General features: G+C 42.9%; 2 protein-coding genes across 14 annotated transcripts in view; one reads left to right on the forward strand and one right to left on the reverse strand.

Annotated features, from left to right (window-relative positions):
• Positions 1 to 1,273: 1,273 nt before the first annotated feature.
• Positions 1,274 to 5,568, forward strand: insm1b (insulinoma-associated 1b). Its single transcript, XM_027004851.3, has one exon. The coding sequence runs from the start codon at positions 3,407 to 3,409 to the stop codon at positions 4,817 to 4,819; it is 1,413 nt and encodes a 470-aa protein (XP_026860652.1). The 5' UTR covers positions 1,274 to 3,406; the 3' UTR covers positions 4,820 to 5,568.
• A 1,206-nt stretch (positions 5,569 to 6,774) lies between these two features.
• The window catches only part of ralgapa2 (Ral GTPase activating protein catalytic subunit alpha 2), a 79,832-nt gene continuing 74,029 nt past the window's right edge, over positions 6,775 to 12,577 (reverse strand). For 9 of the 13 annotated variants that reach the window (XM_081721138.1, XM_081721144.1, XM_081721142.1 and 6 more), the window contains one exon: positions 6,775 to 9,695. In XM_081721138.1, coding sequence (XP_081577264.1) covers positions 9,538 to 9,695 — 158 coding nt within the window. In that variant the 3' untranslated portion in view covers positions 6,775 to 9,537. Of the gene's footprint in view, positions 9,696 to 11,472; positions 11,510 to 12,577 lie in introns of all 13 variants that reach the window. The other 4 variants (XR_014125479.1, XM_081721146.1, XM_081721143.1 and 1 more) reach the window with 1 other exon arrangement.

A 12,577-nucleotide genomic window follows, 5' to 3' on the forward strand; every position in this document is an offset into this window, starting at 1 on the left:
AGTGATACATGTTTCAAATTATTCTTATGTGTGTATATTTGCCCCTTATTTGTTTAGTTTAATATGACTGTAAAGCTTTTCAGATATCCATAATAAACAATCCATAATAAGATAAAGACCCATAAAGACAATTAACTTTCTAGTCAGATAGATCAGTTTTCTCACTGGTCTTCCTCCAAGAAACCATCCCCAGATAAATCAATAGAACAAGCTTCTGTTTTTCTTTCTTTTCCACCTCTTTCATTTCTCATGTTATGGCTAAGCATTCATAGGAATCTACAAAACCTAATAACCTCCAAGGTCACCCAAAATACTCCTGAAAGAAAAAGTTATTTCTGCTTGAGTGAAACTTTGCCCCCTACAAAATGTATAGAACGCCTGAGACTTCAGCAGGCAGGACATATTCCCTTACTTCTGACATGTGAAAGTGACTTCTTAATTTGCTTTATTACACAAACTAATTCATTTTTCCTCAATCATATACATGATTGAATGGAGCAGATGAGTCGTCATTTACAATAATCAACTGACATCCGTTGGACATTCAAAAGAAATTAGTTATGAACGTCTTTATGTGAGCTGGCATGTTAGGTCATAGAAAGCAAAATAAAAGACGATGTGTCCAGTCCCTTAGTTCTTCCTGTAGGTGGTGCATTAAAATGAGCTCATAAACTCATTTGCTGTACTTCACGGCATGCGCTCTATTCATGTTGTCGAGAACCTGTCACACGTTCACATAAAATGTAAACGCTAACTAATATACAAAATCTATCTATACTGTAACACATGCATGCTATGTGTTCAACACCCGTAACGTGTATCGACACAGCCATTTCACAAAATCAAACTATACTGGAATTCACGACAAAACCCATGTAGGCTAGATATCTTGAATTAGACAACGGAACAAAATTTAACTGTACGCTTTGGCAATGAAGATATTTAATTAAACATTTAATCGCACATACTAGCGAATCGAGCTCTGTGAAACCCTACCGAGGAGTCCGGGGTGAGCCAGCAGCTGTATGCAAATCGGAGGCCAAGCAGTCTGTATCCCCGCGCGGACAAGCACGCGCCACCGAGCGAGCGCGCATGCTGCCGGTGCTGGAGCAACGGGTGTGCGTACCGCGCGCACTCTTTAGAATGCCATCAAATAGGCGAATCCAAAGCGCGACGAACAGAACGACTCAGAGAATATTAGCAGCAAAGCAGTCAAAGGAGAGTAAAACACATAGTGTAAATGGGAGGTTTATTGGGGTATAAAAGGGGGTAGGCTTCTGAATTGTTGAACACCACGTAATAACGTTGGCACAGTATAGTACAGTTTACAGTCCAGCCATTTAAGGCAATGGTGTAAAATCATATTCCCTTTTAATTAGCGATTTAAAAAAAAACATTGCGATGTTCAATCTTGTGAGGCATGGAGCAGGAGGAGCCTAAAGAAGGCAGAGGCCTATATCTCAACGACTGCTTGTGTAATTATTTGACGGTCATACAGCAGCTTTATGCTAATGAGGGGAACAATACGCGATGATGCCTGGAGATTAATTCAAATCGGGCTTCCCCAAAGACTAAATCGTACGTCCTGGCAGAAGCCTACATCCATCAAATATATTAAAAAGAGTCGCAACGGAATTAAACATATTTTTACAAAATACACAAGTATTTTTCAAGCTTACAGACTTATAAAATGTTGCATGTTATGGGGCTTGACTAACAAGCTTTGTTTTATTGGGATATGAGTTAAACTATATCATAACGTAGGATAGACACATTACATATTAATTTCCAACTTCAAATGTTTAATGAAGTTACACCTAAACATGGTAATTGTTTGTTTACTGATATGTAAAGATATATATATCAGTATGATGATGTATACGTATTTCATTCAAGTATACTAGATGTAAACAAAAATTTCGCCATCTTAAGATATTGTAAGAATTTCACTTTCTTCACTCTACTGCAGTCAGCAAAAAAATCCCACAATAACCACAGTAGGGGACAAAATATACATAAACAACAACAACAACAACAAAAAAGATAAACAAATCACGTTCGAATTCAAACAGGCCTATTTTAGGCTGAATTAAATGCGATCAAGAGACGAAGCAGAAGTTAGAAATGCTTTCATTATATCAAGCATTTAGCCAGATTTAGGCAGAAATAAAATATTGAAAAAAAAAAACTCGCATTTTGGCAAAATGCGCTTTCTAAAAATAATTTGAGGCGATGTTAATCCGGGAGGTTTGGAAAATGTAATGATGAGTAACCAGTGGACTGACCTCCAGGGCGACGCTCATCTTTGCTGCGCGCACTGATTTCTCCCAGCACGCGCCTATCTTTTGGCCAGATTGTCTGTGTGTCCTATTTCACAGTGGAGAGGTCAATTTGCTTTTCAAACGCAAAAAGGCTATGACGGCTGGGCAGACGCGGCCATTGTGTTAAAAGATGAGAGCCCTTCTTATTACTTATGTATGCGCTAGCCAGCTGATTTATAAGTCGAGTTAAACTAGCCAGACGGACACGTGCCCCGGTAATATTGGGTTGGTTTGAGTATCTCGACTGAGATGACAGAGTAGAGGCTATAGAAGCTAGTAAGTGGAAGGCAGTCTTTTAAAAAGAAATGTCCCGTCGGAATTTCAAATTCTGTCGTATCGTCCAAACGTAGTCTACATAGAAAAGAAACACAAAGAAAAGAAAAGTAAAGCGAAGAAAGGAAAACCATAGCAACAAACCAGAAACGGAAATATAGCCCTTATGCTGTGGTTACTAACAGTATTTAGTACGACAAAGTCCTATTAACAGTAGCGAATAAAGACTCCCAACACGACGCAAAATATTTGTGTTACCCCAATGATCTTTCCTAATTCCATTTAAAATTATGATTATGATTATGATTATGATTATTATTACTATTGTTGCTGTTGCGAAGGACATTTCCTTCAGGCAGTTCAGTGGCCCCTGAAGGCGCCCCACATAGCCACGGCACGTGTTTTTGTCAATAGAAAGCCATCAACGCGTAAACGGAGAAAGGTCCTGGCGTGCGTTCTCTTAAGGGAGGGGCTCCGAGTGCGAATTAATCAGGCGCAGGTACATCTGCTCAGCAAATCGGCAGCTTTCCCTCTACAGCCCACAGTCCAAGTGTTTCAACCCTCCCACAGGCAATTCCACAGAGATCCTCGCAGCGCCTGATTGGATGAGGACGAAGCGACAAGGGGCGAGAACAATAGCATCATCCCTCCTTAAAAAGAGTGCAGCTATGTACTGAGAGCAAAAACATTACAGGGAGGGAGGTAGTCACGCCCTAACCAAAAGGACCCGCGCGTGTCTCTAGTCGAGTCCACAGCCCTGGATCATTCCGTGACGTTTCCTTTCAAAGTGCCTTGTTCATCCATCCTCCGACATGCCCAAAGGTTTCCTGGTGAAAAGAAACAAGAAAGCGGCGCACGTTTCTTATCGGATTCGCTGCAGCGAGGATGGGCGTGAAGCCACTCCAGACTGTCAGAGTCTAAGTGACGCATCGCCGCCTGTGTCCGGCATCTCCAGTCCGGACGTCGCCGATTCCTCGCCGTCCGATGTAGCAGACACGCCGGTTCACGTTCATGGCGCAAAACCAGTGCAATTTGGGAACCCAGAGGCAGTCTACCAATCCCTATATAGTCCCACCCGTCCCATCAGCAAGGATCATGAAAGGAAATATTTCGAGAGAAGTTTTAACCTGGGCTCACCGATATCCGCCGAATCATTTCCAACTCCTACCTCGCTCACCAGCTTGGATCACCTATTATTTGCACCAGTAGACTTGAAAATCGGAACCAGCAACAGCAGTCGGAGCGGAACCAACAGTAACGCACCGATACCGGCAGCCAGGAGCAGCACCAAAAGGCCTTCCTCCGACAACGAGCGGAAAAGCAAAAGCGTATCCAAGAAAACCAAAGCGATACGAAAGCTCAACTTCGAGGACGAGGTGACGACATCTCCAGTACTTGGCCTTAAAATCAAGGAGGGACCTCTCGATGTGAAACCGCGACCATTATCAGCCGGAGGCGGCAAGCCCTTGAGAGAATTCATTTGCCAACTTTGTAAAGAAGAATACGCGGACCCGTTCTCCTTAGCGCAGCACAAGTGTTCGAGAATAGTTCGAGTCGAGTACAGGTGTCCAGAATGTGATAAAGTTTTTAGCTGTCCGGCGAACCTGGCCTCTCATAGGCGTTGGCACAAACCGCGCGCCCAGAGCGCACCCGGAACGTCAACTTCACAGGCAGCCAAGAGCGACAACTCCAAGACACCACCCGCAGTTAGACCGTTCCCCGAAGAAGTCAGAGACGTGAGAGCGGAGTTTCCGAGTGAGAGAGACTCTCCCAGCCCAGGTTTGTCGGAGTCCGGATCTGAGGATGGTTTGTATGACTGTCAGCAGTGCGGGAAAAGGTTTAAGCGCCAGGCGTACCTTAGAAAACATATTCTAGGACATAACTCTCCGCAAAATCAAATCCTCGGCGATGCGTTTCAAAACGCAGAGCGAGTGGAAAGCCCAGATATTGCATCATCCTCTACCGAAGACAGCCAAAGTCCGAGTCCACTGAACTTAAGCCCCGCTGACTGCCTTCTCTGTCCGATTTGCGGAGAGAACCTGCCCAACAGGGCAAGCCTGGAGCGACACGTACGCTTAATACACGCGTCTCAGGTTTTTCCGTGCAAGCACTGCCCTGCCACTTTCTACAGTTCCCCGGGTCTGACCAGACACATCAACAAATGTCACCCCACGGAAAACCGGCAGGTCATCCTACTTCAAATGCCTGTGCGTCCCGCGTGCTGAAGAACAGCGAAGCAGGAGCCTGAATGAACACGACACGGAAGCGCTCCCAATCACCTAGCAAAATTGGCACGACTCTCTATTTCAAAGGTCTATATTTTTCAGATTTCGCACGCCAAGTAGTCTAAAGGAAAGTATTAGTTTGGTTGTGAAATGGTATTTTTCTAGGACCGACGCACACAGTAGTAATGTAATAGCTTATAGACCTAAGATCCTTGGTGAACCTCTGTGAAAGCCTTGAATTCACATGCTGTACATTTCTCTCATGTGTAGCTTTAATCTAGTATGTGAATTGCAGGATGTGAATTGCAGGTTGTTTTCTTCTCAGAAAGTTTCCCTTTAGTATAGCCAGAAATGCCTTTAGAGAAATACGTCAAACACTTGCTGTACAACTGCCTTAAGATCTCGGTGTAATGATTGTTTTGATTTTGAATGTCGGCACATATTTACAGTTTGCTATCATTGTGTAAAATTATTGTAATATGTTTAATCGTAATATTTTATTTATTTATGTATTTATTTATTCACAAGTTTCATGTAAATTATTGTGTTCTGAGTGATTTAATTCGTGGGTCTCTGTCACATTTTGTAGCCAAATGATTTTGTCGATATTGAGTTACGTAGGCCTGTGTTTTGAGTGGTCTTACAATCTTCTCAGCTCTTGTAAACGTGAAGCTCTTATAGATGCAATCCTTTTTTATAAACAGGCTATTTTCCTAAATGTTTGCTACTAGCGCTGTCCATGTTGTGTTGTCCACTGAAATAAAATATTTTCAAAATGAAAAGCAGCAAATGGCATCTTTTTAATATTTCACACTAAGATGATAATTTTATCATTTTTTGTGGCATAATGAGTTTTGCATAACATAGCTTTGCTCCCATGTGTGTATATAGTGCCAGCTCACCTGTTTCAGGTACCTACTGGATGTCTTCTCTGGCATTTTTCAGTAAATCTACTGTCCTTCTTTGCATCATGCACAATTGCAAGTCATAGTATTTATAACCAGCATATACCTACAAAACAATCCATAAATACTGATAGAAAAGCTGTACATAAAATTAGATGTAGATCAAATATTTTTCATATTATTAATTTTGATATTCAGCAGTTGCACTTAAAACCACATTTTTGCTGATATTTAGAAACACACAACCAATTTACAAAATCCCGTCTGCGTAACATTTTATATGTAATATATCTATAGACAAAGTTCAAATAAAGGATGCAAGGCTGGTCCTTTAACAAACCACTGTGACTACTAGCTAAGCGTTAGATGTGTTCATCAGTCTTCCTCTGGCGGACCTAGGTGTTGGAATGGGTCCACCTGTAGCGCGCGGGAGCCGTAGGGCGGGTGTAGCCTGCTGGACAACACAGAGGGGACAGATGGGAGGGGGGGTCAGGTTACCCTTGCTGCTCCCCACACAGCAGCTAAAGAGCAGGGCAACCTCTAACCCCTGGCACCACTCCCAGCCCCTCCCACACCCAGCCAACCTGCCAGACAAACCCAGCAATAAAGTCAGCATGCATGCAGAAATTACCCTTTTGCACTGGATCACAACCTTCTTAAGAGTAAATATGGAACAAGATTCTACATATATAAGAATTTTTCATTATTTACTAATGATTTTACTGCCAACAGATTTATTTCCTTTGAGCAAAAGTACGAAAGCCATTATTGAATAAAATCTGAAACTATGATAAAAATCTGGCTCTAAGTGTTTTGTAGCTAAGTGCCCGAATAATCAAATTAATTACTAATTACAAACTAGTAACTGTAAACATAATGTGTTATACTCAATAATAATACATTACACATTTTAGCATTGCTAACATGCATATTTAATTAAACAGTAAATGAAGTATATTAGTATGTAAGTACATATTTATACAACAAATTTAAAGATTAGGTTTTTTAAGAAAACATTCAGCAAAAACATCAAATAAATACACTTAAATGTGAATCTCAAATTGATTTAATGAAATGTTCTGATTTCCACATTTCTAGTAAAGATAGAATAATTACTTTTCCATTAAAAACAGTCTGATATGTTAACAAGTCATGATGAAATCTTCATGTCCCCCACTTCTTTACAAAGATTATATTACAGGCATTAATATATTTATATCCTTCAGGATTTGGAGCCCTCGAAAAGGACACAATGCACAAGGATGCGAACTAAATGTAGAATGACCACAGCAATCAGTTAGACCAGTTGCAGTAAGACAAATCCCTGGTGAGGACCAAATCAGCACCTTAAAAAAAACCCATCCCAAATTTACTGGACAAGACACGCAGTCTTCACAGCTGAGGCTGGTCACAGTTCATAGAAGCTACAAATGGCCAGGTGCAATCGGGGCTTTGATTCAGGGTACAGCTCGTATACATTCCTCAATATTCTTCAGTCAAAGCAAAGCTAAAGATTACGCCTCCTATGTTCCTTATCAGTGCTTAGAGAAACAAAAAGACTGAAAACAGAAAAAAAGATCATTAAAAAAACCCAGCAGAACAATAGGAAAAAATAAAACAAAAACAAACAAACAAACAAAAAAACCCAAAAGGTGTACAGGTAAGGCAAAGTAGTGCAACATGTGTCCTGCTGCAGCCTGGGCGGTGCTTACAGACTGTGTAACACCTGGCCTCCATGGCAACTAGGCTGGGTCACTAGGGGAACTGAGAGGGGGTGTTAGGGGCTTGGCAGCACCAGGCTGCTGGTTGCTTTAAAGCAAGACAGAGAGAAAGAGAGAGAGAGGGGAAAAAAGGGGGTGAGAGTAAAAAAGAATAAAGAAAGATGACAAAAAGAAGGAAAGAAGTGTGTGCATGAGCGAGAATGCTGGCATGTGCCCATTTCCCTGCTGGTATGGTAGAGGGCAATCAGAGTGGCAAAGGAGAATGAAGAGGACCAGGTAGAGGAGGACTGCCATCCAGGATCCAATCAGAGAGAAGCAGCTCTTACAAAGCACTGAAATGTACGGAAGGATCCCAAAAGCCCTGTGCTCTGCAGTCACGGGGACAAGCGCACATCCTTTTTCTCCCAAGTAGGACGAAAGGAATAAGGACAGACGAGGGCAGAAAAAAGGAAAGAACTGCAGTCAGCACAGTGGAAAATATGGACAGGTATTACAGAGGCGCCATGTTAGCTGTCAAAAGCCTCCTCACAGTCAGACACACACGCACACACACACACCCACACCAGTGCATGGAGTTAAGATTCACCTGAGGCTCTGGTGGCCATTTCATTTAGTAGGTTGTCGCATATGTCTTATTAAGATGGCAGGTATTAGGCAGTATATAAAATAACAACAAAAAAACCCCAAAAAATCCAATAAAACTTAAAGCAATATACATCCAAGAATTAAAGAAGAGAAACAGCAAATCGCTCTAAACTATCACCACCAGTGAGTGCAATCACATCACTGTATGAAACATCAGAATGTCATAGTAGAATTACAAGACAAAAACAGGACTTATTCAGTTCACAGAATATGAACAAGTATCCATCCAACACATTGACATAATACAACACAATACAGTTACAGATGAATGCAGTCGTTTCATTCCAGCATAGTTGCATAAATCAAACGTCAAAAACAATTACTCCAGTCAGCATAAAAACAAGTTTCATTGAATCATATTTGTGAGAAAGACCAGACAGATTGTCCCTTGAGACGTGGACGTTCACACCAAAGCAGGCTCTATTCTGAGAAGAATGAGACCCACATCTCAACACATTTCTAGGCTTACTAACATGTGTTCCATGCCATTAAGCATGTTAGTATGATGACCACATTGTAATCCTCTTGGTGCTATGCTTTGCCCATGGGGTGTGCAAGTCACTTTCCAATTCCTTAAAACATCTCTGAAATTCTTATGAACTTGAAATACAGTGCTTATGAATGCTCTCTCAAAGAGCTTTAGAAGGACCAAAAAAAAAGACAGAAACGGTCAGCATGTTCCTCTAAATGGTCATGACGTTTGTCAACTTTTCAGTGTTAATGACAGCAGGAGCTTTAGGGTAAAAGGTACTCACATAGCATTTTGTCTAAGAAAATGTCACAAGAGCATTGAGAAGAGTCGGCCTTGTTGCCTGCATTAAGAGAAAGTCTGGACAGCTGATGGTAAATAACGAACAGAGGGGGACATCTGGCACTGGGATTAAACCTTGTTGTTTCCAGAAGTTGTTTCCTGTGTTCCCAATGAACTCCCTTTAACCCTCACTTAGTCAGAGAAGGAAAAGTGTGGAATTATTATAAATGTCTGTTTCAATATTATGTCCAGCACATTAGGTGCTTCAGGCTAATCCTGTGACAAACTGCTGCTGTTATATTGCAGCTCTTTACAATGAACGTTCAGAGATGTCAGTTTGGTTGGCATTTAGTTTGTCTTGTAGTTTTCCACCAGCAAACACTTTAAAGCTACTAGCAGAGCATACTGAGCTCTCTGACAGTGCCGCAGCAGTTGAGGTCACTCAGCTGTAGCGAAGCACCTCATTACTGTGACAGCAGTTTCATCTCCCGTTGCCACCAAAACTCAACCAAACATGGCAGCAGAAATCAACAATTGCATCCTTAAAGCAAAAGAACAAATTTCCAGTGACAAAAATCCCCACACAAACAAAAAAACACACTCTTACATACACACGCTCGCAGACATACACACAGTAGAGTTTAAACACGCTGCAGGCTGAAGGGGCTTGGTGAAGTGCTTATTGGCAGACGGAGCTCAGTTGGAGGACTTGCTGATGGCGCTGGCTGAGCGGCGGAGCTTTCCAGAAACCCGGTTCTTGGAGGCGCGCGGCATGGTGGGTGAGACCTGCTCAGTGGACTCGCTGGTTGTGACAGTAGCGCTCAGCTCAGCACTTGTGCTGCCGCTGAGGGAGCCTGAGGAAGGGCAAGTGAGAGGACAAGCATGAGCCCCTGGACAGGACGTGAGGAGCTGGGCAGCACACCTGCTCAGGGCTGTGGACGCGGGATGGCACGTCACCAGTGGCCTGGGCGAGAACTAGAACTCAATCACAACACAGCAAAGTCCTGATTAGGCTTACTTGTTTAATTACATTAAGGTGTAGGCCTTGGGAACTTACGACTAATAGGCAAAAATAAATAAATAAAAGAAGCTTAATAATATAAGCATAAAAAAATTGAAAAATTAGAAAATTGGCTCACTTTGTGAGAATAGATTGGATAGGCTGATATGGCAGGTTATTTTAAGAATTCACTCTAAGCCATTCCAACTTTTAATTAGTTTCTCTAATGCCTCAAAATCTAAGCAAAAGTGTTGCTTGTTGTGCAATGAGACAAAAATCAAATGCCCAAAATGAGAAAACTAACCACAGTACAACACTAAATAGTGGACTCTGCCATCCATCTTGACAAAGACTTGAGATAAAAAAGCTTTCTGTTTTGTAAAGCTAGCATCTGTTTGGCTATTTCATTTCTGTCTTTCTTTCTGGCATTTTCTCTCTCTCGCTCTCTTTTTTTCATGGGCATCTCAAGTTCCCGGGAGCAGATGGTGTGGGGAACATGCACTCAGTGGAGAGGGCTGCAGCCTCCCTGCCCTCCTCTATAGGGCTCCTCACAGAGAGGAGGAGGAGGAGGGCGACAGCAACCGTCCCTCAGCGTCTGAGCGGAGGGTGGGGGGAGCAAGGAAGGGGAGGCACCCCTTCCAGGCGTGCACACACCCAGGCCGCAGTCGAGCGGCCTGGTTCCCAGGATGCCAGCAGTGAGGACAGAGTGGAGGCTAATCCACTGGGTTCTCCTGTGGCATGTGTGATGCCTGCTCCGAACTGACACTCGGGGAGAAGTTATTCACCGTCCTGGTGGTTGCTATGCTTTGTTTTCAGAACTCACCACTGGGATTTCGCATCAATGCTACAGTTTGCTCTGCAAGACCTGCGCAGGACCAAGATATGACAGAGTGAAAGGGGATTCCTGAAGCCAGGGCAATGGCGATTTAGTTGATAGTCTTTCATGGTTATTAAATATTACTTTAGTTATTTTCAACAAGAAGAACAAACAACTAATCCCCAATTCCAAAGGCAAAAACAGAAAAAAAACAAATATAACAATCCTGAGACTAGGAGGACACTGTTGCATATAAAAATACACAAAAACAGACAGACAGACAGACATACAGACAGACATACACACAGAGAGAGAGAGAGAGAGAGAGAGAGAGAGAGAGAACTAAAGTAAAATGGGCTTCATCCTTATTGGCTCCCAGCAGCAATCCAAACAAAGCATAAGTGACAAAGACATTTTCCAGTAGGGCAGGTGTTAGTGTCAGATGTGGCCCCAGGCAAACAGGCACACGCCAAAGGACAAAAAACAGGGGGGTGGGGGGGAGTTAAAGTAGACATGCTGGAGAGGAGGAGAGAAAGAAAGGCAATAAGCGCACCAAAACCATACATGCTGCTACTGGGTTACAACTGCTCTGACCGTGCACGCCTCTCAATGCGCTGACCAACCTCAGAACAGCCAGCCGCCCAAACAGTCCTGCCTCTGCATTGAGTTTAAAGCTCTGGGTAAATGCAGCTCATTAGTGAAATAAAGAGTGAAAGATGAGTAAACCAGACCCCCCCTCCCCACTCCACAAAAAAGGAAGGGGGGGCAGGGGTTCTGTGACAGTACACAAGGTTCCAATTAAGGGGAATCTTACCTTCATTTACTGAACTGACACCTGTAACATTTCTAATCTATAAAGGGAGAGAAGACAATAGAGCAACAGGTAAGACGCACACCGTTACAGGGTCACAGGGATAAGGGGAATGGTGTGTGTGTGTGTGCGCGCGTGTGTGTATTTTAAAGGAGGCAGACTGAAGGGAAATGTGGAGAGGAGGAAGACAGAGAGGCAGAGAGAAGGATGCTGAGGGTGGTGTGTAGACACTGAACAAGCCTGCAGGTCACGGCAGAGTGTTAGTGGCTTCTCCTGTGAATGGAAGTGGGACATGACAAAATGAAGCACATCCATAGACAAAAAAAAAAAAAAAAAAAAAAAAAAAAGCAATCGGGCTAAGAAAGGCTGCAGGTTCTTAAGCAGCGGAGAAAGAAGAGGCTTTCCTGTGTAGTCATTTCGGACTACAGTTCAGTCCTGAGCTCAGCATTACAGGAAAAAACAAACAACAGGACATTCAAAATGGACAGTGCGGGCGAACTGAAGGAGACGGCCACTTTTGCCTGTGAGTTGCACAGAAACAGATTCAAAACGTAATGAGACAACAGAGTCAGAGAGCATGTCTCTCCAGTCAAGCCAAAATCAGAATCGTAATCCCGAGGGTCTGAGCAGGGTTAACCTTGGTTAGCTGAAGGTCCACAGTGACCGTGACGTTTGTGGGGATCATATATGAGTCTGCAATTGTGCAGAACTAGCAGTCCAAATCACTGCCCATTCCAGTCCTGCTTACAGGAGCCACACTCTCTGGATATGCTGCACAAGGCTCAACTGCAATACTTGAGTTCTGCAGAGTAAGACGCAGTTACCATAACAACCTCAGTTACTCCGCCCATTCTCCTATACAAAACTCCTCCTCTTTGGTTAGGTGAGAAGTCTGGTAACAGCATGCTAATCTGCATTTGAGGCACCACAGCCTACACGGCTGTGATTCGCTGGATGATTTAAACATTTTTGTGCCCAGAGGAGGCCCAGAACAGTTCTGTTCTTTTAGTATGATGAACTAATATTAAAAGACCACAGTCTTAAAGTGAAATACTGGATCTGCAGGAATAGAGAAAACATTCACAGGTGTTTGTCTTATGAACTAAGA

The sequence above is a fragment of the Electrophorus electricus genome, chromosome 10 (genome assembly GCF_041902795.1).
Source record: "Electrophorus electricus isolate QZ-2024a chromosome 10, ASM4190279v1, whole genome shotgun sequence".
In the NCBI taxonomy this organism is placed as follows: Eukaryota; Metazoa; Chordata; class Actinopteri; order Gymnotiformes; family Gymnotidae; genus Electrophorus; species Electrophorus electricus.